The 26,741-nt window shown below is 36.1% G+C and overlaps 2 protein-coding genes across 2 annotated transcripts in view; one reads left to right on the plus strand and one right to left on the minus strand.

Moving 5' to 3' along the window:
- The window catches only part of LOC138137828 (uncharacterized), a 133,174-nt gene extending 121,528 nt beyond the window's left edge, over positions 1–11,646 (plus strand). The window contains exon 5 of the mRNA XM_069057401.1: positions 10,361–11,646. Within this exon, the coding sequence (XP_068913502.1) occupies positions 10,361–10,452 (92 nt within the window). The 3' untranslated portion in view covers positions 10,453–11,646. The remainder of the gene's footprint in view (positions 1–10,360) is intronic.
- A 725-nt stretch (positions 11,647–12,371) lies between these two features.
- On the minus strand, positions 12,372–13,389 carry LOC138137832 (coiled-coil domain-containing protein 115). The gene is made up of 2 exons (XM_069057408.1): positions 13,229–13,389; positions 12,372–13,178 (listed from the first exon to the last, which is right to left on the minus strand). The coding sequence occupies exon 2, from the start codon at positions 13,165–13,167 to the stop codon at positions 12,694–12,696; it is 474 nt and encodes a 157-aa protein (XP_068913509.1). The 5' UTR covers positions 13,168–13,178; positions 13,229–13,389; the 3' UTR covers positions 12,372–12,693.
- Between the last annotated feature and the right edge of the window lie 13,352 nt (positions 13,390–26,741).

Consider the following 26,741-nt stretch of genomic DNA (forward strand, 5'->3'; position numbering starts at 1 on the left):
ACAGGGTCATTATAAATTATTGTAATCGAAGCAAGCCATGCCCATGTTATGAAATTTTTGCCGCTCTTTACAAACATAACTCTAGTGTGGCGTAAACTGTCAATTGTGTGAACGGTGTGTATTCACTAATTCATATAATTTTGATCATTTCCATATGGAGCGGCAACCATAAATTTTACATTCACTTTTCATACCAACTTGGACTACAATCATTTACAATGACTCTGTATATTTACGTCTTATACCGTGGGATCAACAATTATTTAGATCAAAGAAGGCGTTGAAATCTCGGCCGTATGTCGACGGGGATTCCCTTTACAATGTAAATTTGGAAATTTTTGCCGAAACTCGGCCAAACCGGCAACAGCGCTCTATGTCCATTCTTCGTCATTGAAAACACCATTACGAAAGTATGATTAATTTTTTATGTCCTGAAGTGAAAACCATTTTTACGTTAAAATTTGAACCATAGTGACAGTTGTTTGACGTTTATTAACTGAGTTAGCAAAGATACGAAAAATCTGACAATGCCAAAGCCATAGCCGCCCCTTATTTAACTAATTGTTGATCGCTCCGTATAATACTAAAAAAAATTCCAACTACTTCCTCTGGCGTTCTACGCAGCATGTCTGTCAGAAAAATCAACATCCAAGGCTATCGCGCAATGCCTGTTACTTTCAAAATGTCTAAAAATGTATTATGTAAATACCGTCAAGTAAGACACAAAAACCAGCTTGCATCTAGTTAGGAATAAAAACTAACAATTTTTCTTCAATCATTCACATTTTTTTCTGCCTATACTTAAAAATGGATATAAGAATCGCTTATTTCTTTTAAAAAATGGTTTCACTGAATTTGATACATCTACGAGAGAAGCTTATATATTCTTTCAATGACACTTACTAGTACAATATTTACTGCAAAAAACTGCAATTCTTTATCTGCACTATTATTTATAAACGTTGTAAATTTATGTTGCAAAAATGGTGCAGGCGCCAAGATATTTTTTCGAATAAAATTCTAATATTTCCTTTACGATTTGGATTAGAACTAACTAAGAATAGTAGTTTTCTAGATTTGGTGATGAGGAATCGAAAAAGAAACCCACATCACTCTCCCTCTAATGCTGATTGAAAAAATTGCGTTTTTGTGGGTTGGTAAATTGATGGATTTTATTAATTCAATATAAATGACGGTATCTCGGTCACGATTGGAGCTAGATTTAATCTGAAAACTGTGTTTTGTAGACTTAGTTATGAACAATGGAATTCAAAAAACCGCTAGATTCAATTTCCAACACCGAACTCAGAAACAAAAACCATTATATTGTTTGCAAAAATGGAGGAGGCGCCAGGATATTTTTGCAATGTAAATCTGGATATCTCGCTTACATTTTAACCTAGAACTAAATAAAGAATTATGTTTTCTAGAGATAGCAATAACGAATCGAAAAGAAAAACCAGATATGTCTAAGACCGGTTGAGAAAATTGCATTTTTGTGGTTCACTAAATTAATGATTTTTATTTATTCCATAAAATTTTCTCATGTACAATTCGAACTAGAAGTACATGGAAAATTGTGTTTTTTAGCTTAATTAATGATAATGACGGATAGAATACAAAAATAACTAATCATAATAATTAGTTGAGAAAAATACATTTGTGTCTCACTAAATTGATGTTTTTTTTTATTGAATTAAAATATCGATACACCCCTCATAGTTTGAGATAGAAGTTTGATAGATCTAGTTATGACCAATAGAATGCTGAAAACATCTTGATTCTATCTCTAACACCGAAGGAGAAAAGGAACGTTATGTGGTTCGCAGGAATAGTGGAGACGCCGGGATACTTCCTCAATTAAAAATAGTGTTTAAGTTAACTTAAACCTGATAATTGTGTTACTGATCTGGTAATGTCGAATCGAATAGAAGACAGACACTACGATTGACTGAGAAAATGGCATTTCTGCAAATAGCTAGATTGAAGGTGTTATTTGTTCAATAAAAATGTCAATATCTCCTTGGCGTTTTGAGCTAAATCAAATATGAAAATTGTAATGTCTAGACTTAGTTTTAGAGAATGGAATGCAAGACACAGCTTGACTTCATCTCCAACCCCGATCGAGAAATGATTAATTTCCACCAAAAAATGATGGAGGCACCGCGATATTTCTTCGTATAAAAATAAGTATATATATTTTCCTGATAGTTTAGGTTAGATTAAATCTGACAACTGTATCTTATAGACTTAGTTATGACAAATAAAATACAAAAAAAAAAACGTATTACTTCACCTTCAACACCGACTGAGAAATTGCATTTCTATGAATTATTAAAACTTTGACATTATCAAAGCAGAGTTAACTATAGTTTGTCCAGCGAAACATTGGTTGACATAAAAATCAGTAAATTATACGTAGGGAAAGTGCCGTGCGATCGAAAATTAAAAAAAATCTAGAAGGCCGTGATTAATACGCTTGAGTTGGCAACACGTAAAAATTTAATTCAAATGTCATCAGATGTCATTACAATAGTAACTGTCATTATTAATTACTGAGTATTAAAATTTGCCATTACAATATTATGTTCCCTTTAGAGCAAAAAATGTTCATTGTGCAGTATTACTTTAGAAATTAAGAAAGACTTGAGAACGGCGAATGGTCCTATTCGACACCTCGAGTTTTTGAGTAATTTCAACAAAAGTTTCCGGACTTTCAAGGCACTTACCAACAACTTGACTTGATTATTTTGTTTTTCCATACCTAAAAAACAACGTGCTCAAAAACAGGCCTGGCACAATTCCCGAATTAATGCAAGTAATTACTGATAACTACAATTTAATTGATGTCCCGACTTTGCGAAGGTCATTTGAATACATGAAGCGAAGAGTAACCGCTGAATAAAGACGCGGGATTTTTAAATCTTATTGTTTCATTCTCAAAATCATTAACCTAACTTTTAAGACTGACATCTGATCTTAACGAATTGCCAACTGAAATGTTTGGTCACAGCCAAGTCTAATTTTTTTTCGATCTCATGGTAGTATCTAGCGCACGTAAAATTTGAAATATATCCTTCAAGCAGTAACATTTTTTCCCTGAAATTATGCTCTAACTAATGTATTCTAGTGCATTTTGTAGTGTCGGGTTACAAGCCTACAATTTAAAATCTCCCAATCTCTCTCTGAACGAAGTTTATTAGATTATTGTAAACAGTATCGTATTTCTTTCAAATTATAGCATATACTCGTACAAATAAATACATGGTACACAAATTATTGTTATACTATAACAATAGGTGACGATTCCAATTTCTCTCTTTTCTTATCTTTTGTTAAACTTTTCTTACAGGACATCGATCTGAACTTACTGTTTCGCAAATGACTGTTAACATTAAATTAACAAAATTAACATTAAATCAGAACAGATTTTAAGCAACGATAAAATTGTATACATGTCCATGCTCATTAGATTTTTTTTTGACAATTCTAATTTCTAACAAATCAGAGCAAATTTGAGCAGGACCGGTTTCAAAAATTTCAAAAATATTAACTTATTGTATCTTCATTGCCGTACACATTTTACTAAGGTGATTTTGGCTAAAACTCTTTAGAACAAGGCATACTATCACATGTTAAAAGGAACGCCTCAACTTCGAAAACACCCTGTATACAGGGTGATTCTTAAATAAATTTGAAAAAAAATGTGGAGTATCCTTGACACAAAATAATTCTGCGTAAATGACTTTTGGAGGTGAAATCAAAAGGATGGAAATTACCCTATATCCTTGTACTTCCAACGCCTATGAATCGGGAAAATTTGTGCGAATTTGTTCACTTCATTAGCAATCATTGTTACATCAACTCCACAATAAAGTCGTAGGTGCAAGCACACTTTTTTGTAAATGTTTCTATGGAAATGATCGAGAGGAGTAAGGTTACGTTTGTGACTAACGGGCACCTTCGTGGAGGGAGAAAAGACTGGAGATGGCATTTCCTATGTTTCCCATGTTAAAAATCCGTACCCTCTAAAAGCACGTGCAACAACCTTTTATGACCCAGTCCACAATGCGCTAGATAAAGAAGCACAATGCGTGTGGAAGGAAGGCGAAGGAAGCCATTGGCCCAGCATCTATATTCAGAAACCTTTTATGACTCTGTAGTTTTCGCGGGCTGGTACACGTATTTGAATTAGTGCCATCTCCAGTCTTTTCTCCCTCCACGGGCACCTTTGATTATTATTGTTGCTAAACTACCAAGATAATCAGCTAATCACCTTTTCAATCAAATTTTCAATCATTTGTATCTCGAAAACGAAAAAACTTTTATAAGAAAATTTTTTTGTCAATGACTTCTCATCATCACCAATTACCGGTTTTTTTTTACAAACTTATTTCAGAATCACCTGTATTACAGGCACACCTAATTTTCGTGCTTTATGTAAAAAAAATATATGTATACACAGACTGATTCACATAACTTTCTGACCCTAACGAAATTCAAATGCAGCCAGTAATACGTTATTCAGTTATAACTTGACACCATGCTTGATACCTTTATTTACTATGAAATCTGGACACACCTGGCATTATTGACAATCACTTGACAATTATTTTTTGTATAATTCTGAAATATTTTTTGTTAATTAAAATGTGCTGCAATGACAAAAGGCATGATATGATATTGATATACAGAGTGATCACAAAAAAAACGCCCCAGCTTATATCTCTCTTATTTGAAATCCGATTTCAACAAGCGGTACATTAAATTAAAGGGTTCAAAAAGTACTATAAACTGGATATAAAATGTTGCCCTTAGCAACCCTACCTTGCAAGGGTCAAGGGTCAATTTTATTTTTTTAAATAGCAACATACAGTTTTTTTGGTACAGTTAGATTCATTATGTTTTTCTGAGTTCAAAAATATAGCAATCCTTGTATATTTAAATGTTATTCTAATTTTTAATTCTATTAGGAGCAAGTAGAACTTTATTCGTAACAGGCCATGAATTACTTATGAAGACATTTTTGTAGCCATAGAAACAATTTTTATTCATTAATACAAACAATAAAAATAAAAATAAACATTTTTCAACGGAACTGTTCAAATTGAGCACCATTTTGTTCGAGGCATCTACGTATCACATTTTGCGTGGCATTCAGAAGGATTTCAGGTGGCGTTTCTCTGCATGCAGTAATTTCTATTATTTTCGAAATATGCTTGTAAAATATCCATAATTTCGTTATTATTCATTTTATTTCACAATATGAAATTGGAGAATAAACAAAAATTACAACAAATAAAGTTTATTTTCAAAATAAATGTTTATTTTTTGTGTTTCCACGGCTACAAGTAATTTATGGCCTGTTACGAATAAAGTTCTACTTATTCCTGATAATTTGTAATTGGCATTTATTTATTTCTTATACACAGCTCAAAAAAATAAGGGGAACATTTTTTTCAAAACCTGTACCTTTTTAAATAAGAGCTCAAGGAAAATCAAATTTGGTATACTTCAACGGCATATATTTAACAAAGGAAAATTACAAAAACAATTTTACAACTCATAGTTACCTCTAAGTTACCCTTAAAAATGTAAATTAATAACGCAAAACAAAATGGAAACGACTGTCATAGTATCGATGATAGTCGGGTTTTCTCTGGATTGGTGAGGTTTAATACTGTGTATGTCCTCCACGAGTATGAATCACTTCCTCACACCTGCGTGGCAAAATTCGCACTCGTCTGCGAAGAGATTCTTAGGGTATACTTTCCCATTCCTCAATCAGGGCTTGTGTCACTCGTGTCAGTTCCTGTATGGTTAGTGGTGGATTAGTGATGCCGGCGGTAGGTGGCTTTGCATTGTCCTGCATTAGGATGAAATTTTGACCGACGCCATGTGCAGCAGGCACCAGATGGTCCTCCAAGATATTTTCGATGTAATTCATAGCATTTAGTCTACCAGGAACCACAACAAGATCAGTTCTGTTGTCTATACTGATTCCAGCCCAAACCATCACAGATCCACGACCAAATCTATCCACTTCCTGTACAGTAGCGGCTGTGTAGCGTTCACCAGGACGTCTATATACACGTACTCGACTGTCGCAACGAGTTAAACGAAATCTGGGCTCGTCTGTAAACAGTACAGACGTCCAGTGACGAAGTTGCCAATCTCTGTGATCCAGAGCAAACCTCATTCGCGCTTCTTTGTGATGCTACGTAAGGCGTGGTGCTCGGACAGGTTCTTGGTTTCAAATTTGCTTCTTTTAATCTGTTTCTAACAGTTTGATCAGAAATTTCTATTCCATGTGCTCGTCTTAGGTCGTTTAGGAGGTCTCGTGCTGTGGCAGTACGCTTACGTAGAGAGGAAAGGACAAGAAATCGGTCTTGATTTTGAGTAGTTTTTCGATTTCGACCTTGTCCAGCTCTTCTAACATATTGGCCAGTCTCCCGAAACCGATTCCATAAACGCTGAATAACAGAAGGGGAAACTGGAAGGTCCCTGCTAACATGTCGAATAGAGTGGCCATGCTGAATAAGGGCGACAGCACGAGCAACTTGCACTTCACTAAGATGCCTCATTTTACTCTAATCACGCTTCTAACCAACGAAAATTGACAACTGAATTCATTTGTCATCTTTAGTAGGCTTTCATACGTAAATTCAAAGCATAATTTACATTTTTTCCATTTTGTTTTGCTTTATTAATTTACATTTTTAAGTGTAACTTAGAAGTAACTAAGAGTTGTAAAATTGTTTTTGAATTTTTTTTAGTTAAATATATGCCCTTAAAGCATACCAAATTTGATTTGCCTAGAACTATTATTTAAAAAGTTACAGGTTTTGAAAAAAGTGTTCCCCTAATTTTTTGAGCAGTGTATTATAATAACATTTCAATATACAGGGTGTGCTATATTTTTTAACTCAGAAAAACATAATGAATCTAACTGTATCAAAAAAAAATTAGATGTTGCCATTTAAAAAAAGTAAGTTGACCTTTGATCCTTGGAAGGTAGGGTTGCTAAGGGCAATATTTTATATACAGTTTATAGTACTTTTAAAACCCTTTAATTAGATGTACCGCTCGTTGAAATTGCATTTCAAATAAGAAAGATATAAGCTGGGGCGTTTTTTTGTGATCACTCTGTATGATCTGTTTCTTGAATAAAAAAAATACATTTTTAAATTTTTATAATTGAAACTTTTGTGAGAGATGTCCAAACCATACAAAACTTTAAAATTATTCATGTTTTTGGATCAAGTTATGAATGAAAAACGTATTACTGGCTGCATTTAAATTAATTAATTAAAAAAGTATATAATCCATTGTTGCCATTTTCATAAAACTGGACGTACTAGACTTACCCAAAGCACTTACCAAGCAAGAAAAAAACAGTTATGTTGGATTCTATGTATGTATTTCACTCAAAATAAAAAGTTATAACTTATAACGTACACAATCATATAAACACTGCTTTCAAATGGAAAGAAAATTAAAGAGGAGGTAAATATTTAGTCAAGCAAAATATAAATTTAAACATGGGTAAATTTGCTGCCATTTCAGCTGCCGCAGTACGTTTTTCTGTCTACAAGATTCGTTTATTATTATTTTTTTCAACAGTGTCCCAAATAAGAAAAAAAAATGTCATTTCAAATTTTTCCTTAATTTGCTTAAATCTGACACTGTTAGGTACGCTACACTTATCGTCAGTGTAGTATCCATCATTTCCAGACATGTTGGTATTTGTAAAACAAAAATATTTTTCATCATCCATCACCATTCAATTACATATGAATTCTTACAACTTTTCCAACCGCGCTGGAGGATTGTTGATATACCTAAGGTAAAATCAAAACACGCTTTGCTGACTCTCCAAAAACAGACCACTGTGTATAAAAAGTAGTTATTTCTCCTTGTATGTCACTAAACCTCGTAAAATTTCATTCAAATCGATCCGGTCGTTGTCTAGATTAAACAAAGGTCATCGATTTGGAACAACGGCAATGCCAACAGACAGACTTTTTATCCAGAGGCAACGAACCCTTGTAAACAGTTGGAAATGCGGGACCATTCATTTCTTCTCTCTATGAAGCTTTTGCTTGAAAATATAACTGCGAAACTTTAATAAACCAAAAACTAAAACCGTGAAGTTGTAAATTCAAATATTACGCAATTAATTAATGCACCTGAGCGAATCACGTCCATCTGACAACCAATAACGTTGCGTTTAATCGAATTGGCAGTTGAAACAAAGTAGTCAGTACCACACTTAATCAGCAAACACAGTTCATGTTCACTTCGAGTTCGATAATTAACTACAAACAAGGTCAGTATTATAATAAACAAAACGTTTTACACATGTTTTTGCGACAGTGGAGCGACAATAACCTAGAAACAAAGTGCAATTTGTAGTTTGTCCTAAGACGAAAAATGTTTAAGTTTCTTTTCTCGCTTCTAGTTGTGAAAATGATAAATCTCTTAGTGCGATTATGCTCAAAATTAATTAAACTCTAACATATGGTACAGTATGGTCTTATAGTTTGCACGCAGGCCACGCCTCATTGAGACGCTCGGCTCTGGCCTATCACGCGCGATGCTTGGTACAAAATGTGTTACATGTTGTAACAAAATGTTGCTCTTTCGAGTAGAAGACTTCAATTTTTACCCCAGCGTAGACCATCTAATAGAACAGCCAACCGCCAGTAAAAAATGTTATCCAAGTGGCTCAGTAGAGATGCTTATGTTTTATAGTTATCCATTAGGGAACAAAGACTCCTGCAGCCAAATCCTTATTACAATGCATGAATGTATAAGGGGTGGAGGTCTCCCTCTTAATATAATTTGTCATTCCCATGCCACAATTCCACAAGTAATAGGTCTATAGGTTCGCGGTCCCGGCCTAAACAGCCGAAACAAAAGCGCCGTCCTTCAATTGTTTCCGTTTATTGCACCCCCACGACGTCGGGGGAGTGGTGATTTCCAGACAAAAGTAATAAATTCGGATGACAGCGACTTCATCCTTTCTTGTTCCGGCGAGATGACTAATATGGCTTTTCCAACTTGTGTTCTCCGCTCTCTCCTGTATTTTTTCACTTAATTAGACAAATATGTCCGACGGGCGAGGGCGCCGACCGTTTTTACTCGGAGATACTAATATTCGGGAAGAATTTCATCAGCAAAATGCTGCGGAAGATTGCAATGATCAATTGCCGAAAATTAATAACAAACCTCTTCGGTTAATTAAATTAAAACGATAATAATAATAATAATAATACAGTGTGGAATAAAATGATTTACATCTAGTTACTTTTGGAATTTTTGCACATGTAAATTTTCCTGTACCGCTCTACTTTTTTTTTCGAAGTGCCGAACTATTAGTTCTGTTAATAAATGTCATCAATCGAATTGACAATTGTTACAATTTACTAAATTGAATTAACAAACGTTGGTGGCCACTTTCAACACTAGCTGTGACTTGCTTTTGTTAGCTCCTTTTTAATTTCAATCTCAACTTTGCATTCATATCATCCTTTCGCAATAAATTACATTTGGAATTTGGATAAATATTTTGAGGTTAGGCTTTCTTTTTTTGTAGAGCGGCATTTCGTATTTTTACAAGGGTAATGCAAAGGTAACTAGATGTAAATCATTTTATTCCACACTGTAGTAGTAATAAGTTTTACCTAAGTGTAAAAGAGATAATAAGGTTGTGCAGTTCAGGTGAAAAACTGCTTTGGTTTGCAGACCAGAACTTACAACAAACAAAACTTATCATTATGAGAATTAGTCAAGCTAGTGCACGCGATTGCGGCGGATTTTATCTATAATTTGTGTTGTGATGTGTTGGACGTGGCGAACATGAAAATCTTATGTGAAACTTGGAAAGAAAATTGAAAGAAATGTACAAAATCCAACAGTTTATTGTGTAGCAGTTTTTCAAAAATTGCAAATTTCAGAATGAAATACACAATATTATTGTAACGCTATCGACAAATTATTATAATAGAAAAAGCTTGATAATATTTTCGTATATTAGAGCAATTAGCTACTGCGACGCCACACAGGCACCATATGAGTTTTTTTTTTACTGGTACATATCTCAAATATTCAATTGGATTTATGTATAAACAAATTCTGATTGTTTAAAATATTGTTAATAAAATTTAACATCTCCTTAACAGCAATTACGAGTTTTTTAACAAATCTTGCAACGAGAAGTTTATTATAATTTTAACAAATCGCGAGAAAAACAGTTTGTTTCTCGATAAATTGTTTTTATGATGCAACGTAGAAACAACAGAAATATGTTTGTTTTGCCCTGCTACCAGCACACCAGTAATGTATTTTTTCTTTTCAGTCGTGTACAACTCCTCCACTGGCGGCAGCACCGTCAGCACGCCAGCAGCCTCAATAGTCCTCACAGTCACGTCTCTGCTCCTGCTGAGATGATTCCTGCGAAACCTACAACTCCACAACATACCAAAATAATAACTTCCACGAATTTTATGTGATACATAATATATGATATTAAATGTGTTTGTAAATACTGCAATTATATTGTATAAATGTTAATGTTTTCGGACAAGGCTATTAACGCGCGAGGTTGTCTTCTACTTACTCCTTTTCGTCACGAACTTTTCACGACCGACTTAATTGTTCTTGCTTTCGCCCGTTAAAAGTTACAAAGTGCGCTAAAGCCGCCCTTAATGCGCATCCCCTCACCTAATCGACAGCCCGGATGATTTTAAACGTGCGAGACTCAGCCTCATTTTGTTGATAGCGGTTGTCTAAATGTATATAACGTAATGTACAGTAGGACTTCGATTATTCGAGCGATCTGATTTGTACAAATTGCGAGCCGCACCGAACCTCCGAAGGGATTGGGATTCTTGCAAAGTGCAGACGAGTCTTTTATTTTCAGTTCGTTGTACAACCTTCGGTCGTTCGATGTGAGCTTACAGTTCAATAAATCTTTGATAAAAAATATTAGTAACAAGTGTTTATCGTACGGAAGGAGATCCCAGCTCTTGGATCTGGCTTGCTATCATATCCGATCGATCAAGACTGAAATCGAGATGACGGTTTAAGATTTGATATATCAACTACAACAAATTATCCTTTGGCAAGTTTGACAAATGGTCGATATCCTTCTGTATTTAAATAATTTCGACTTTAGCAAAGACGATTGTTTGTTACATTTGTTCAGAATAAAATTTGTTCGCTTGCCACCACTTCCAAAAACATTTTACCAAAATCCAACAACACATAATTTGTTCTAAATGTGCAGAAACAACCCCGCAAGGCACACACTGGTACTCTTATTGGTGACTAAGGGAGCAAATTTTATTTGTCCGTTTTTCATCATTTCCTGGTGGTATTTTGTAAAATATGTATATTTTTGTACAGCGAAAATTTTATTAATTCTTCATATGATCCGTAGGGTTTATTGGTAGACGCGTCAGAGGCCAGGGAAAAATACTTCAAGTTCTGCAAATTCCGACAAGCCTGAACGTTGTTTTTCAGACGAACTAACGCTAAAATATTTCATTCCGAGGACGAACGCGCTATCTAATACAGGTTACAGCTGCAACTGTTTGTTAATAAATGTAATTAAAAGGCGACAAAATAAAACTGTATTTTGTAGTTGCGCTTTAATTATTACCTCATCCCCAGAAGTGCGCTTCAATTCGCGCGGCGCACTTCAAGATCAGACAAATTTGGAATCGAGGCGGAGGAATAATACATTTTTACTTAGCCTGATGAGGCACACTTTCACCTCGTAAATAATAAAAATGTCAAAGTTGAGTTTGACTGAACGGGTCATTATTTACCTGCACCGCTCCATACATCATTACTGTGTTTGTTGTTCATCTCGCAGAACGCCAACGGAATGAGAATTCCTCGAGCCGGTGGAGACGGTTGTGACGATACTACCTTTCCTGATTTTTATTGAAAGCATGATTGATCACCGAACATTTTTTCATGTATGGGAACAGATTTATCAATGACGAATAAAATGTGCAGTTATAAAGACATTCATCATTTTTTATGTGTTTTCGATAACGTGAAAAATTGCCTTCCCAACAGCACACCCGTCCGGAATGGTGACGAAAAAATCATTCACGCCGGGACAAGAATCCTGCGACAACACCGATTGTTGTCGAGCCTGGACTTCCTCTTTAATTGCAGGAAACTATTTCAAACTGCCGGGATCCCCGCCGAAACAAATGAATGTGATACCGTAAGCGCCACCTCTGTTCCGGATGCTAAAATAAAATACATGAATCTACATTTAACAATATTTTCCCCTACAGCTGTTTCATAGAATAAATATTGTATTATACCTTTTTTCAAATAAATAAATTAAATGAACTATTTACAATTTTATTTATAATCCTTTTACACACTAATATGCAACAGAGTATATATAAAAAATACTTTAATTTGTTTCAAAACTCTTCTACCGAACGAGAAGCTAAAGCTCCAACAATCAATTAGGCAACCAAAATTACACTCAAAGTGACAGCTGGCTACCACAACCTCAACTTGATTTTTATTTTATAAAACATTTTCCACAAGCACCACAAGCACGAAAAGCTGTGACAGCAAAGCTTAATAATTGCACAAACCTATTTAAATTCTTTCTATTTATAACAAAATATTGAAACTATTTGTGGTTATCATTATCAACTACTTTGCTACCAACTCACTTTTTAATTCTTTCAGCTGTCCAATTTTACCACAAGTCTCAACCAGTCTAGTTTGCACATTCACACATTTAATTATCCACTGGAGAGCTTGTCTGAACATGGTCTGTGCATGGTACAAATCTTGAGGGACCAAATAGCCAAACCACCTGACTGGATCAGTTTGTTCCTCCTTTTTCTCTGCTTCCAAATGTCTCAACTTCGCTCCAAACAATTCTTCATCTTCTTCTGAATGCACTGTAGTTGTGGCCTCGAAATCGGGACTATTTTCTGTAGGTAGTTGCAAAGATGAGACACTGCTCTGGCCCAATATGTATCGAGACTTGGCTAGATGTGTCTCACCCCCACACATTGCATTTTCGATGTTCAGTTTCGTTTGGATTTCCTCCTCGATTAGGGTCAAGGCGTCTAATGTTAATTTGTCCAGAAGTGTGCAGATCTTATCGAGGTCTGACATGTTTAAATAGGCTAAAAAATTTAAGGTTAAGTCAACAGTAACGGAGAAAAATATACTGTACCAAAAGGAATGATTTTCGAAGTGATATTAAAATTATTTTTTATTAACAATTTATGCAATTTAACTTCTCGTAGGTTATCTCTGTACCTGAATACCTGATATTGTGAATTGTGATTGCGAACTACAATTTTCGAGTTTCATTCTCTCTGAATTACCGACACGGATGATTACCGATCGCGATCGGTCTTGAGTTTTATCATTCACATGAGATGGCGCCAGCACAACCAATACAACCATAGATAAAATAAAACGCGATATCCAACTCTTCTACCAATAAATGCCTATAGGTACTTGTGTGCAACACCTCGAACCAGAAGGTTACCCTGTTCGAAGAAATGTTTGTGTTTGGTTGCTGAATAAAGCGGCAGAAAGTAAAAATTTTATTTCCTGGGTCAGAGATGTTCCAACATTTGTCTGGTCGTATGTACGATAATCCAAGGGCTATTTATCCGCGTGCATTTCAGCGTCGATTTTCCGTAAATTTGTGGGCAGAACTAGTAGGAGATTCAATATTAAGTCAAGAATTCAAGATTGAAGAAAACGTGTTGTAGTGACACAGTTTAAAATTTAAATTTGAATTCCCGGTACCGCCACAATAGCGCGCCAAAAACAAAATTACTACTGCACAGACGAGGAACTAAGGGAGGGGTTGGCAACACGGCAGGTAGAGGGTAGATAGGGGGAGAGAGCGAGAGAGGTCACTTTTTGGCGGGTTCCGACGTGTGAGGGTGTTTTTTGCTTTTGTTTTCGAAAAGAATCCACAGTGTTGAGAGCGATCCAAGATTTTGAAACCATGAGTTAAACGAGAAATCAATCCCGCTTTGGAGAATTAAACTTTTCAATCCACCCACGGAAAATTAACCTGCTTTCGTGGTTTTTTTCGTTGATACCAGAACCACGTGGTAGAGGGTACGTTTGTAGATATTATTTTGTTGCATTCTGTTTCTCAAGCACCCAGTTGTTAATTTTAAGCGTTATGCCCTAAGTTTCTCCCGGAAGATGTAATTTTCAGGCAATCAATTAATTTCGCAAATTAGTAGTAGTTTCATGTGAGCAATTAAATTTTGAAGTTGCAAAGAATGTCGGTTGATCCTACTCCGTTCAAGATCTGCTGTTATATCTTGAACAGGTCACAATCCCGTTTCCTCCATTACATGTGCAGTAATTGTTGAACGAATACTATGGCTTAAAGTCACTAGGGGTGCGTTTTTTTGCTCAACGGAAGAATCTGCCTCTGTCAGAAGTGTCGTTTTATTGGTCGCGGAAGATTCTCTCCGAGCATCTCTCTTTTCTGCCATCAAATTAGATGGCAGAGAAAGCAGGAAAGTTGCAAGGTTGCAAAGTGCAAAATAGTGCAACCGAAACGACAAAAATGTTCATTTAGCCACATCCTCTGCGCAGAATCACAGTTGCCTTTTGTTTAACATGTTGTATAATATCATAGTGTTATTGTTATTATTCATGGCAAAAAAGTAAACACTTATTACTAATGGAGGTATGTGTGTTTGTGGACTGTCAAAGACAATGCAGCAAAAAAACGTCTGATTTAGCGACTGTGAGAAGTTTCTCTTTTGGAAGAATCTTCAACTTCTAGAAGATTGCAAAAAAACGCACCCTAGATATACAAAGTACCGCAATTAGGCATCCATTTTTAGTCCAAATGGAGGCGCCATTCAAATTTTCAATTGTAACCAGCAAACGATTGTTTGCGAATAAAAGATACGTATTAAAATGTTTATTGAGTTTTGTCAATAAAACACGAATTATTATGAAGTGGAAAACATTTATTTTCTTGCCATTGCGGATTTCATAGCAACACTTCTGCCATCTTTGCCTGAACTACTATGTAAAGGATGTTTTTTTTTTTTTTTAATTTGGCGTCAAAGTAGGCGTTAGAGAGTCGATTGAGAGCGCACCACTCGTGTAAAAGCGTAAGATTTAAACAGCTGAACTGTGATCCGTAACCTGTATGTGCGTTCACAATCGACAGTTCAACGCCTACCTCGACGCCAAATTTTAAAAAATTTATTACATGTTGTTTATTAGATTCTCTGAGACTAAAATATCTCCTACTCTTAACAAATAATTCAAGTAAAGAGTACATTATATTATGACAATTTGGTATGGGTGCAGACAACTGTAAAAGAGTCAATTGTTGTCCACCATTTTGGGTCCGAATGTACTTCTCTCTCTAGCACATGGTCCATACGTATTGCGGTACTTTGTTGTATATCTAGTGACTTTACCGTAGAGGGACTTTACTATGGCTTTTAGACCAGCGCTGCCGTGCTGATATTGAATTGGTCATATGACTTATTCCTGTCAATTTGTTCGCTGCGTCTGCATTGAACGTTGTTTCAAGTGTATAGTCGATTGGCTGTCGAGAAAATGGTTTGTCAGTCCTTTTAATTGCATATGATCCATTTTGTAATCGCAAATGCAATCCTGGATGAGTTTCACGTGCTTTCATCAATTTTTCATGATACATTACAGTATAACGTAAATAGTTCTGCTGGTTAAATGTAAAGACTGTATTTGCTATACATAAGTACTAGGTAAGATATATTTGAAGAGTTCTATGTTACCAGTGCGTATACTCCTACATAATATGATGTAATGCTCAATTAAATGCATGTATATCATAAAAAACTCTGGCGTTTTTCCATGTGCACCATTGAAAGTTTGCTTTTTAGATTCTTCATATTTTTCAAACAGACATATCATTTCGTCATGTCTAATTGTTGGACTGGCTGATTTTTCTTTACTGAATAGTAATAAATAATTGTTAATATCATTAGACACTCGAATGTCATTTTCTTCAAGGAAAGTTTCAAAGTGTAGCATTTCAAGGCCCAGGTATAGAAGAGGATGAATACGTTTGCATCGATTAAAATGCTTGCCAGTTATGAAGCTATTTATTGAGCCACTCGCCAATATATCCGCATTCACCATGATGTTAGTTATTCCACAACTGTCTATTAATTTTCCAATTGCTTTAAAATACCCCATCATTATATGGAAGGATCCAAAGTGAATAAATAAATTTTGGTTAGCAGTAGTCCACCATCATATGGCGGTCCCACTAGCCTTGATATTTCTAATTTCTTCCATATGTCTTCCATAAATTTAAATCTCCAATCAAATCATTGAGCTCTCCTTGAGAAAAACCCTAAAGTGTAGGATTGCACCCTTCAAATTCACTTTCGCTTCTGTTTTGACTCTCAAGAGTCTAACATTTCAACATCATCATAGGAAACGTTTGATAAGGCAGTAAATATCGGTACTGGCAAATCTTCACTGTGCAACATTGATGGTTTAGCCGATTGTATATTTGGAAAAAATATGCTTCGTAAGCTTGTTTTACAAAATCGGTAATATTTCTTCGTTGTAGTTGTTGACAATACACAATAATATCCGTAAAATGGACTGACCCGCATGCAGCGCAGACATAAATCCAATCGAACAGGTTTGGGAACAATTAGGGAAACGTGTTCGAGGACGTCCAAATCCTCCAGTTACAACTGAACAGTTGGCATAGGCTTTAGTTGAAGAACGGGTCAATTTTCCCCAAAATGGGTTGCGAAGGCTTATTCGAAGCCTGCAACGACGCTTGGCAGGCAAGAGGAAGCCGCACCAGATATTAACATCACAATTGGTACAAATTAGCCAAGTTGTCAGACTTTTTTTAATCCAATTTGATTTAAAACTCTTTATTTTTGCACATGTTAGTACATAGAAGTTAGCAGAAGGTTGCTCAAGTGTCTCTCTGTTCTTAATTTGTTAAAATAAGTTCAATAATTAATGGTTCCTTACATATTCCAAGTTTGAATGAAACCTCTTAAAATATAAAAAAAATATCGAAGTTCAAAAAAGTGACTACTTTTATTTTTTGAGTAGTGTATTAAATCCGACCCATGCGGGTATATTAGGTATTTTTAAAAAATGAGATACCAACCAAGCGAGATCGATGTACGAGTATCGCAATTGTTTAATATCAACATTAAATGATCGTAATGGACTGTCGACGGGTTCTAAACTTTGACGGATTTTTGATCTTTTGTTGTACGACTGCAAGTCAAGCGTTAGAACATCAAAAGTTCGACTTCTTTTCTTCGAACTTGTAGATGGCTCATTTTCGTCTAAATCCTCTGCAAGAACATCAGTTCCAGGAATAGTTTGTGGACCATCGACAATATTTTGTATAATTATTCCGACCGTGTCATGCAATGTATCTTTTCCAGTTGCAGTGTCCACAAAGCGATCAAAATTATTGTATGCTAATCCCGTGCTCAAATTGTTTGTTGGAATTATGCCTTCTGGACAAATATTCAAACGCAAAGTTGCGGCGAATATAGCTTCCGTTTCCAATTCCTCCAAAGTAGTGTAGCTAGAGCAATGCCCGTATTTGTTGAGAATATTTATAATTTTTCGGCTGTTAGTTAAGCTTTTCATAGCAAGTCCCAGATTAATGTGTTTAGAAGTTTTCATATTTCCATTAGTGACGACATAAATCAAGTCTTCTGAAAGCGATTTAGCGAGCCTCTCAACATTTTTACTCATTTTGGCCGGATATTTGGTAGATATAATTGTACTATAAAAGTTGAGCAATGTTTGTGGAACGTCACATTCACCTTTTAACAAGGTATCTATCTGTTGTTAAATCATCTGGTAATCGTCGACGTTCAATATTCCGAATACGCTTTCTCAAAATCAATACAGCACGGTCCAAAATATCTTCCTCTTCCAAAAGATCTAAATCGTTTTCAATCATCATTCCGTTATAAGGTTTGACAATTTTTTCCAGTTGATAGTGACTATGTTTATTTTTTTTTGGGAATGTCTTTAACAATCTGTTCTCAAAACTGTAGGGTTCCACGTCTATTGATGCATTGGGATCAAGATTTGAAGCAAACTCGACGAATAGTGACTTTAAAAAAATTTAAAAAGTAGCATTTACCTACTACTTTTTATAATGTTTTCAGAAACGAAGCAACACACTTCCTCAAAGTCCAACTTGTGAATGTCACGAGTAACATGCCATTGACTTTTTTTGCTTCTGACCTCATTTTTGATTGCAGTGCATTTGTATAATTTAATTTGCAGATTTTATGATAAAGAATTACTTCATTTCTCGTACTCATTACTGTGATTCTATTACTAAGCTGCTCGTCACCCATTTCATTGGCAATTGATTGCAAATTTTTCAGACTATCTTCTGTTATGCATGATTGTAGTTGTTGCTCACGACCGCTATGTTTTTTGCGCTTTTTCAGACAAACAATACCTACATACATGTTCTATTGATTTCTCAGCACTTACAGAATTTGAATCGTCTTCTCTTGTCGCTTCCTGATTTTCAGCTCCCTCAGTTTCCGCTTCACATACTGACTCCTCTGGGAGATGGATGGTTGCACCTTGAGCAGAAGTTCCGCTAGTTCCCACCTGTTCAGTCAAACTAGAAATAATGCAATTTTCGTTAATATCATCTGAATTTGTACTCTGAAAAAAAATATGTACTGTAATGTAATGTTAAGTAATGTAATAAGCTAATAAGTAATGTAAAAATCTTACTTTGATGCTTCAGAATTCGACGTAGATTCATTACGTTGCCGATATTTCGTTGGTAGAGCGTAGAGCGGTAAATAATCGATAACACTTGGAATGATATCGTTGGAAATCATTTATCTCTCTGTACATTTACACGGGCCGCTAACGCCGGTTTTATTTAAACCGGTGTTAATTGACGTGTAAATGGGATTCAACGCCGGTTTTACTAAAACCAGTGGTAATTGTTCACTTTAACTACTTCTGGAATTTTTGCGTTTTTTCTGGCTAGACAGCCTCAGGGCGTCCTCCTAGATCGTTTCCCACCATTCAAACCTTGTGCAAATGAATTTTCCTTACCCTTTAGTTATACTAAGACATTGGCGCGACCTTGACGCAACCTTAAAACACAACAAGAGAGGAAAAAAAGGCATTTGCACAAGGTTTGAATGGTGGGAAACGATCTAGGAGAACGCCTTGAGGTTGTCTAGCCAGAAAAAACGCGAAAATTCCAGAAGTAGTTAAAGTGAACAATTACCAAACCGGTTTACTAACGCTACACCACTTCACCAACAGGCGTGACGTTACTAAGCGGGTGTAAAATGTACGTGTAAATGGCCACCTTTGCTTAACACCGGTTTTGAAGCAGGCCTGCCAACACAAGCACTGTTGTCGTTGGCAACCGCTCAACAACAAGCGCCGACCGCCATCGCCGATCTCGAAGCATTTCGGTTGGTCACACTGCGAAGAGGTTTTAGCTCACACCACGCCAACACCTCTTGTGTAAACGCCCGTTTTAAACCAGTTTTAACAACACCGGTTTTAAATAACACCGGCGTTAGTGGCCCGTGTAAATGTACTCTCTGATGGTACTATTGCATCACTCATTGCTAATTTATTTTTTTTTTTTTTTGATATGTTGTTACTTAATATACTATTGCCGAATTTCCAAAATATTTTTACACTTGTTGACTGCCTCATCAGTAAAAATGATTAATTTTTCAGTTCTCTTCTTGCAGAACACACAAAACGGTTTCACTTGTGCCATTGCTTACAAATTTACGTCTACTTGTTGCGAATGTAGAATTCGAACTGCCGCACGGTGGGAAAAATTACCGAAACGCTGACCAAAAGTCGAAAGTATCAAAATAATTTATTGAAAATTGAGAAATAGGGGTTTTCGAGATCACTGATTACGAATTTGTTCTTAGTTTTTCCAAAAACAAAATGGTGGATCCAAAATGGCGATTCGAAATATTACCAAGTTTATCAATTTTAATAAAATTTAGTAATGGGGCTGTTTTTAGGTCACTGATTACAAATTTGGTATTAGTCTTTCCAAAAAAAAATGGCGGATCCAAAATGGTGATTATAATATAACGTTCAGAGTTACAGTTAAACTTGGTTTAATGAGCCTGAAAAATTGCAATCTCGTGAGATAAACAGTTTGTTGCCGTCCACAACATTTTAATTATGAAATAAAATACATGATCAAATGCATTCTGTAAACATTTTCGCTTTTTCAACTTCATCACCATTTCCGAAGAAAAATAAAAAAAAAGAAAAAGCGCAGGTGGGCGCAGCTAATTTTTGCATAGTATTGTACAAGAAGGTTTAATAAACAATATAGGAGTGATAAGAGAGTGGGCATATGTGGGATTTTTTTTGTATGTCACTTTTAATTCAGGATTTTTGAATGAGATTTGCGAAAAATACAGCTACATTCAACATTAGCATTAAACTAATAATTACAAGTTTGCAATCAATAAATATTTTGTGATACATTTCATTCTACATTCCTTGGGGAAGATGATCCATTTTGTTTAAGGTGACCATTCGTACTGGTTTTACCAGTACAGTACTGGTTTTTAACACCTCTGTACTGGATAAACAGTGTACTGGATTTTGTCCTGGTTTTTCACGTTGGCAACCTAGGTATTTTTTTAAATTGTAAAAAAAGTATAAGCGGATAAGTATAAGTACATATGTAGTTTTGCGCTTCAAAATCAGACCTTTCGGGAATTTACGTTGTTTGGTTCTTGAAGTTGTTAGAATACCAACGACCAACCATAAATGTCAATGTCAATTAGGTTCTGTGGTTTGGTTATTATGCGGTTAGATTAAGTTAGAGGTTAAAGTTGAGCGAGTAGCGAGTGCACTTGGATAGATTGTGATTTGTACGTTCCTGGCCCCATGTAATTTGTGACCATGCCGCCTAAAAGAAGAAAGTGTGTGTTTAACGAAGAACTACAACAAAAATACCCGTACTTAAAATCTACAAAAATAAGCAGTGAAGTACAATGCTTCAAGTGCAAGGGAACATTTTCGATTGCAAATAGTGGGAAAACGGATATAGAAAATCATATTGGCACAGGGAAACATAAACGGGCAATTGCTGCTGAAATTGGCTCTTCGTCAATGACGTCGTATTTCAAAAAGAAGTTTTCAAAGCGATGAAAAAAAATTAGCAGCTATTGAAGGCGCTTGGGCTTATCATACTGTAGTTCACAATCAGACATTTAGATCTATGGACTGCACATGTAAGTTAATAAAACACTGTTTTGAGCCAAGATTTACATGTGCTCGCACAAAATGTGAAAGTATTATTGACCAGGTCTTTGTACCATATATTCAAACTATATTAGATGCTGTAATGATTTGAATACATTACTTTTTCCGCCAAATATTTGAACCTGCGCAAAACGGTAACAAATGTGGTCGTGATCGTCATCGAATCGGAGGAACCCTACGTTGTGATTTTCTTTTGGCGGAAAAGGTTCGGAATGCAAACGGTGAGGGTTCCAGTTGGAAGAGTGCCGCAAATAAAACACACATGTGAGGGACGCAAAATACCTTTTATTAAAAATGTCTGTAATAACTTTGATGAAAAAGTAATTGAAACGAATACAAAAGACAGAAATTAAGTTTAACGAAGTACAAGAAATTAACTAGTTGAGTACATCACAAAGATAAACGACAAGGTGAATGCAACAATATTTAAAATAACAGAAAAACGGGCACATGACAGACAAAATGACAGTTTAAAGCTTGCAAAACAAGTAAACAAATTATAAGGCAGTTATTACAGACAGGGACGGATGAAAAACCCTCTTCAAAAACCGTATCCCAGGTATTACTCATATTTTACAATTCGATTAATGACAAAAACAATGTTTAACTCGGAACTACGCGGTCCAGGTACGCCGACGGGAGCTTAGAGCTGGAGGTAACAAACTTTCGGCCGCGAGGGGACTCAGAAGAATAATCTAAATCATCTTGAGAGCAAGCGACATATAAACGTCTATAAATATCTATAAAGATATTCGGGGTATTAATGAACGTCAGACTATTTCGCCGACCAAGTAAGAGTGACAGAGCGTCTCGGGGTTGTACGATTAGCATCACTAAACAGCATCAGCGAATATTTAGCTCCACCGTCCCCAACCAACCGTTTCCGGACAAAACCCCGAAATCTCTATAACCTCGACGGAAGCTTCACGAAAACATCCCGCCGCCGCATATGCGAAGACCTAGGTCCGCCTCCGCTAACGGCTTTAAATAACCGTAGCTTCCACAGAAATTTACTAAACAAACCCCACGACTTCCTGATTGTCACCTAGCTCCCATAGGGGCGCACTTACAACATTTTACTTTAACCTTTCCGAAATCTAGCAACAACACAAAGAAAAAAACCGAGTTTAATTCAATCGAACAAGCGTAACATTTAAACGATGAGAAAATTCAGCAAAACAAAGCGCAACATTAAACAATGATAAATAAACAAAACAAAACGCAACATTAAACCATGCGCAAATAAAAGGGGACAAAACGCGAAGTAAAATAACGATAAAATAAAAAAACGCTTTAACTGGCACAAATATCGTTAAGCAGCATAAATAACGAATACAATAATCGTTGGTAATGTTAAACAAAAAGAAAATGGCGGGTCGAGTGCAGTTAGAAAATGCTAGTAAAAAACACAAAATGGACGCTCGCGGTTCGGACGACGGCTCCTAATTTCCGAAATTACAAGATTACCAAAAAAATGAACCTCCCGGGAGAAACTTAGGGATAACGCTTAAAATTAACAAATGGGCGCTTCTTAAAGAAACAGCATGCAACAAAATGAAATCTACAACATACCCTTACCACGTGGTCCTGGTCCCAAAAACAAAACACAAAAAAAAAGGCAACGAAAGTGGGATAAATTACCCAGGTGAATTAAAACGTTGAATTCCTCACGGGGACACAAAATATCTACTCGGAACGGTAGTGTAATTGTTCAGATTTAACTTACAAATTTCAGAAACTTGGATCGCTCTTCGCAAGGTGTGTTCGTTTCGAAAAACTAAACAAAAGTGACCTACCCCCTTCAACCGCCCGCGCGAGCCCGTTTTATCCCCGCTATATTTCCGCTTTTCAACAGCGTCGCCAACTCGCCAAGATTACCAACCCCATCCCTTAGTTCCTAGTCTAGCCGCTAGTACCTTCCCATTTGGCGCGCTCTCGTGGCGGTAGCGGGAATTTTAAAATTTTAAATTTTAAACTGGGTCACTACAATGCAGAACTTAATAGAGACACAACACATTTTGTTTCAATATATTTTGATAGTGCAAATCACAAAGAGATTAAAATAGTACTTATTATAGTGAGATACTTTTTGCCTGAAACCGGTGTCCATGTTAAAATATTAGAATTAAAAGATCTCCCTGGCGAAACTTCAACAATTTTTGTAGTGCATTTTCCCTATTCCTCCTCCACGGAATATGACAATATGAAATTGGGAAAAAGCTTACTATGTAACCTGTGTAACTCCAGAGAATAATTTGTTACCTACAAAAATTACTTTACACTGTTAACAGAATTAGAATGTCGCCTACGCCCACGATACACTTACAACGGTATGACAGGTAGCTGTGCGAGAACTGGCGAACACTGCGCATGACGTCATGTGCCAGGCAATTATAAAGGAGCTTATGGCTGGTATTATTGTGTTTCATGAAAATTGGTAGTAAAAATAAGATTAATAAACTTTTATACATATTAAATATATTGTTATATTACATATATGTTAGCAAGTCCGCCGTATTTCGTATTTCCCGCGAATGGGGCACCTCATGGGCGCAGGCGCAGAAGAGGCTGGAAAAGAGGAAGAGGAGTGATGAAGGAGCGAATGGGACGAGAGGGGGCAGTCCCGGCAGTCCGACTAAGTCCATCTTGAATCGTAGAGAGACAAGGTACAACCTCTGTTTTTGAAAAACTAATAAAGCCGAAGCGGCAATAAGATCAAAAAGTGTTTTCTTATTGAACTCAGTGATAACATATATTATTATATCACTATAAAAAAAATATGATATTATGTGTGTACTATTACTACTATTATAAATACACTGACCGGCAGAAAAAACGACTCACCTCGCGACTTACTTTGAATTTTAAGTAATTCATTGTCTTAGAATTTTTTTTTTTGGTATCATGTTGTTTTGGTAGGTGCTATTTAAATTATTCTTTGCCAAAGAATATCCGACAGACAAAACATTAAACATAGGAAATAAGATTTTAATGAAAAATGATAAAAGTTATTTTTTAGAAAAAAAAAATATGTTATAAAAAATTGTCAAAATTTTAACAGTATTGAGATACCCGCTTTTGAATTCAAACTAACCGCCAATAAAAGCTACGGTGGTGCCGAGTACCGTCGGCGACCGCTTGGGGGCGGGGGTGAAAGCCGACAGGGGATGAACGGTCATGTTTTTTTTGGAGGACACTTTTTGTCTTGGCCGCAGAGTAGTACAAAAGTACCGTGTATTTTTCTGTGTTCTAATTGTGCGATTTTAGTTGTTTTTTTATTGAACTGTGTTAAATGTTGCTGTCCAGCTTCTGTTTTTGAACTAGGTATGTGTTTGGGGTACTAAAATTAATTCTGCTTCGCGCGAAATGTAGTTTAACAATAATAAGACATAAATGGGTTGCACGTGGGTTTTCCACCATGTTTTACAAAATCCCCATGTATTACGGTTTTAACATTTATAAGCTTGCGAAGGAGCGTAGGGCAGCTTGGTTCTAGTTTTGCTAAATTTATAATAATTGACGGATCACGTTTTCCTTTTGTTGTCAAAGCAGGTTTTACAATTCACTAATTTTCCTAAAAGGAAAAGGGGCACCAAGTTTTAGCGTGGGTCTGTGGCTTTCACTTTTTATAAGCGCACTCCCTCATTTTTTGATCCCCTTTTAATTATTTCGAGTGACGCTTTTGGTGTAACAATTATCTATTTATTGCTTAACACTTTAATCAAAATTTTCAAGTTTCCACTTTCCATCCCGGTAGCAACTAATTGGGTTTATATTTCAGGTATCTGCGCGGGCTTTTCCTTGTCCAGGGATCTTCTACATTTAGGTATTTCCATCGTTTAGTCCCGGGGCGCCCTCCATATTATTCAAGGGGGCCCCCTTGTCGATAAACCGGCTCAATTAAGCTAGGGTCGACCAGACTGTGTTTTTTTTTTATTGTTATGTATGTGTTATTGGTTGTTACCATTTTTCCATCCCAAACTGAAAGTGTTCTTAGATTACTCCGTCAACAAAGTTTTGCCGCGGTTTCGTTTGCATTTTCCAGTTGCTGTAAATGTCAATTCTTCCTTATCGCGAGGGTCTCTCTCTGTTTGAGGGGTTTAGTTCTCCTAACATCCAATCGCTGAACACGACCCCGCGGCCCCCCGTTTAACATGTTGTGCCCCAAGAGAGACCCGAAAACCATAACGCTTGGCGGAGCTTGCTGAATGCTGGTCCGCAACGTCGCTCATGGTGTAAGTTGAATCCGAGTTCCTTGGCACACAACTTCCGGAATGGTGATCTGTTCTCTAAGTTTTGGTACTTGACAAGCGTCGTTTGTTTTTGCTTTGAAATAGTCATATTCAACTCAACCGCTGAACTTAGAGTAGCAAAATTGTTGACTTAACGTAAAGCAGTTCGGACTTTTCCCTTAGCACCAAATCACGGGTAGGCGGGAAATGTTAAAGTCGTAAGGATAGGTACCACAGACCACCGGACCACACAAAGTCACTAGCTCCTTCTATAGCGTATCTGCCGCACCTTGTAAATTAACTGGAAAAAAAAAATATATGCTAAAGTTCTCGTCTAGTGCTCGCTCTCGCTCGAACGGTCCGAAGTAACTGCATTGTTTGTAATGTACATGACCCTTCTGTTTTCCTGAATTTTAGATTGTGTTGTTCATGAAATCAGTATTGCTCAATTTTCGATAACTGTCCCGTCCACGTTGTCGCTTCGGACTTGTTCGTATTTTCAGGAGAAGTTTTAGCGGAGCCTCATTCGGGGGTCTAGGAGAATGGCCAGAGCTCACCATTTTCCTAGAGTTCTAAATAAGTAGTCTTCTCACATTTGTGGAGACTTGAGTGCCCTCTCCCGAGACGTTTTATTATTCATTAATCCCGGCGTTAACAAAAATCATAATATTGAATAAATAGCTGGTTATAATTATTGTGTAGTTTTATTTGCACTCTTCTGTGTGGTTCACAAACCCTGTTGGAACGAATCTGGTAATGTTTAATTTGTATTAAAAAAAAAACACAACGTAGGGAAATCAACGAGGTACGATCACGCGCTCTGGGCCATTTTTGAATTTCGCGGGTTTTATTTTCATTGCGTATGTTGGTAGAAAAAAAAATGAGATGGCCGCTTGGTGGGAATTTTGAATTACCCATTTGGTTCATCACAGTATTTTGAATTAGTATCTCCTATTGTCAAATTAAAAATTTTAACAGGTAAAACAACCGACAAAAACACAACATGGAAGTAGCGCAAACTTTTCAATAATAATTTAAACAAAACAATTCGGTTGCCATGGTGACCATAGCACTCCCCATCATTGAAAATATCCCAATTTAACTATTATAAAAAAATAAGGACAAATATAATTACCTAAATGTTATTAAAAGTAAATTATTACTTTT

Source organism: Tenebrio molitor, chromosome 9 (genome assembly GCF_963966145.1).
Source record: "Tenebrio molitor chromosome 9, icTenMoli1.1, whole genome shotgun sequence".
Lineage (NCBI taxonomy): Eukaryota > Metazoa > Arthropoda > Insecta > Coleoptera > Tenebrionidae > Tenebrio > Tenebrio molitor.

Bases quoted from the DNA above. Each gene is read 5' to 3' on its own strand.
- LOC138137832 (XM_069057408.1), bottom strand. From the start codon at position 13,167: ATGTCAGACCTCGATAAGATCTGCACACTTCTGGACAAATTAACATTA.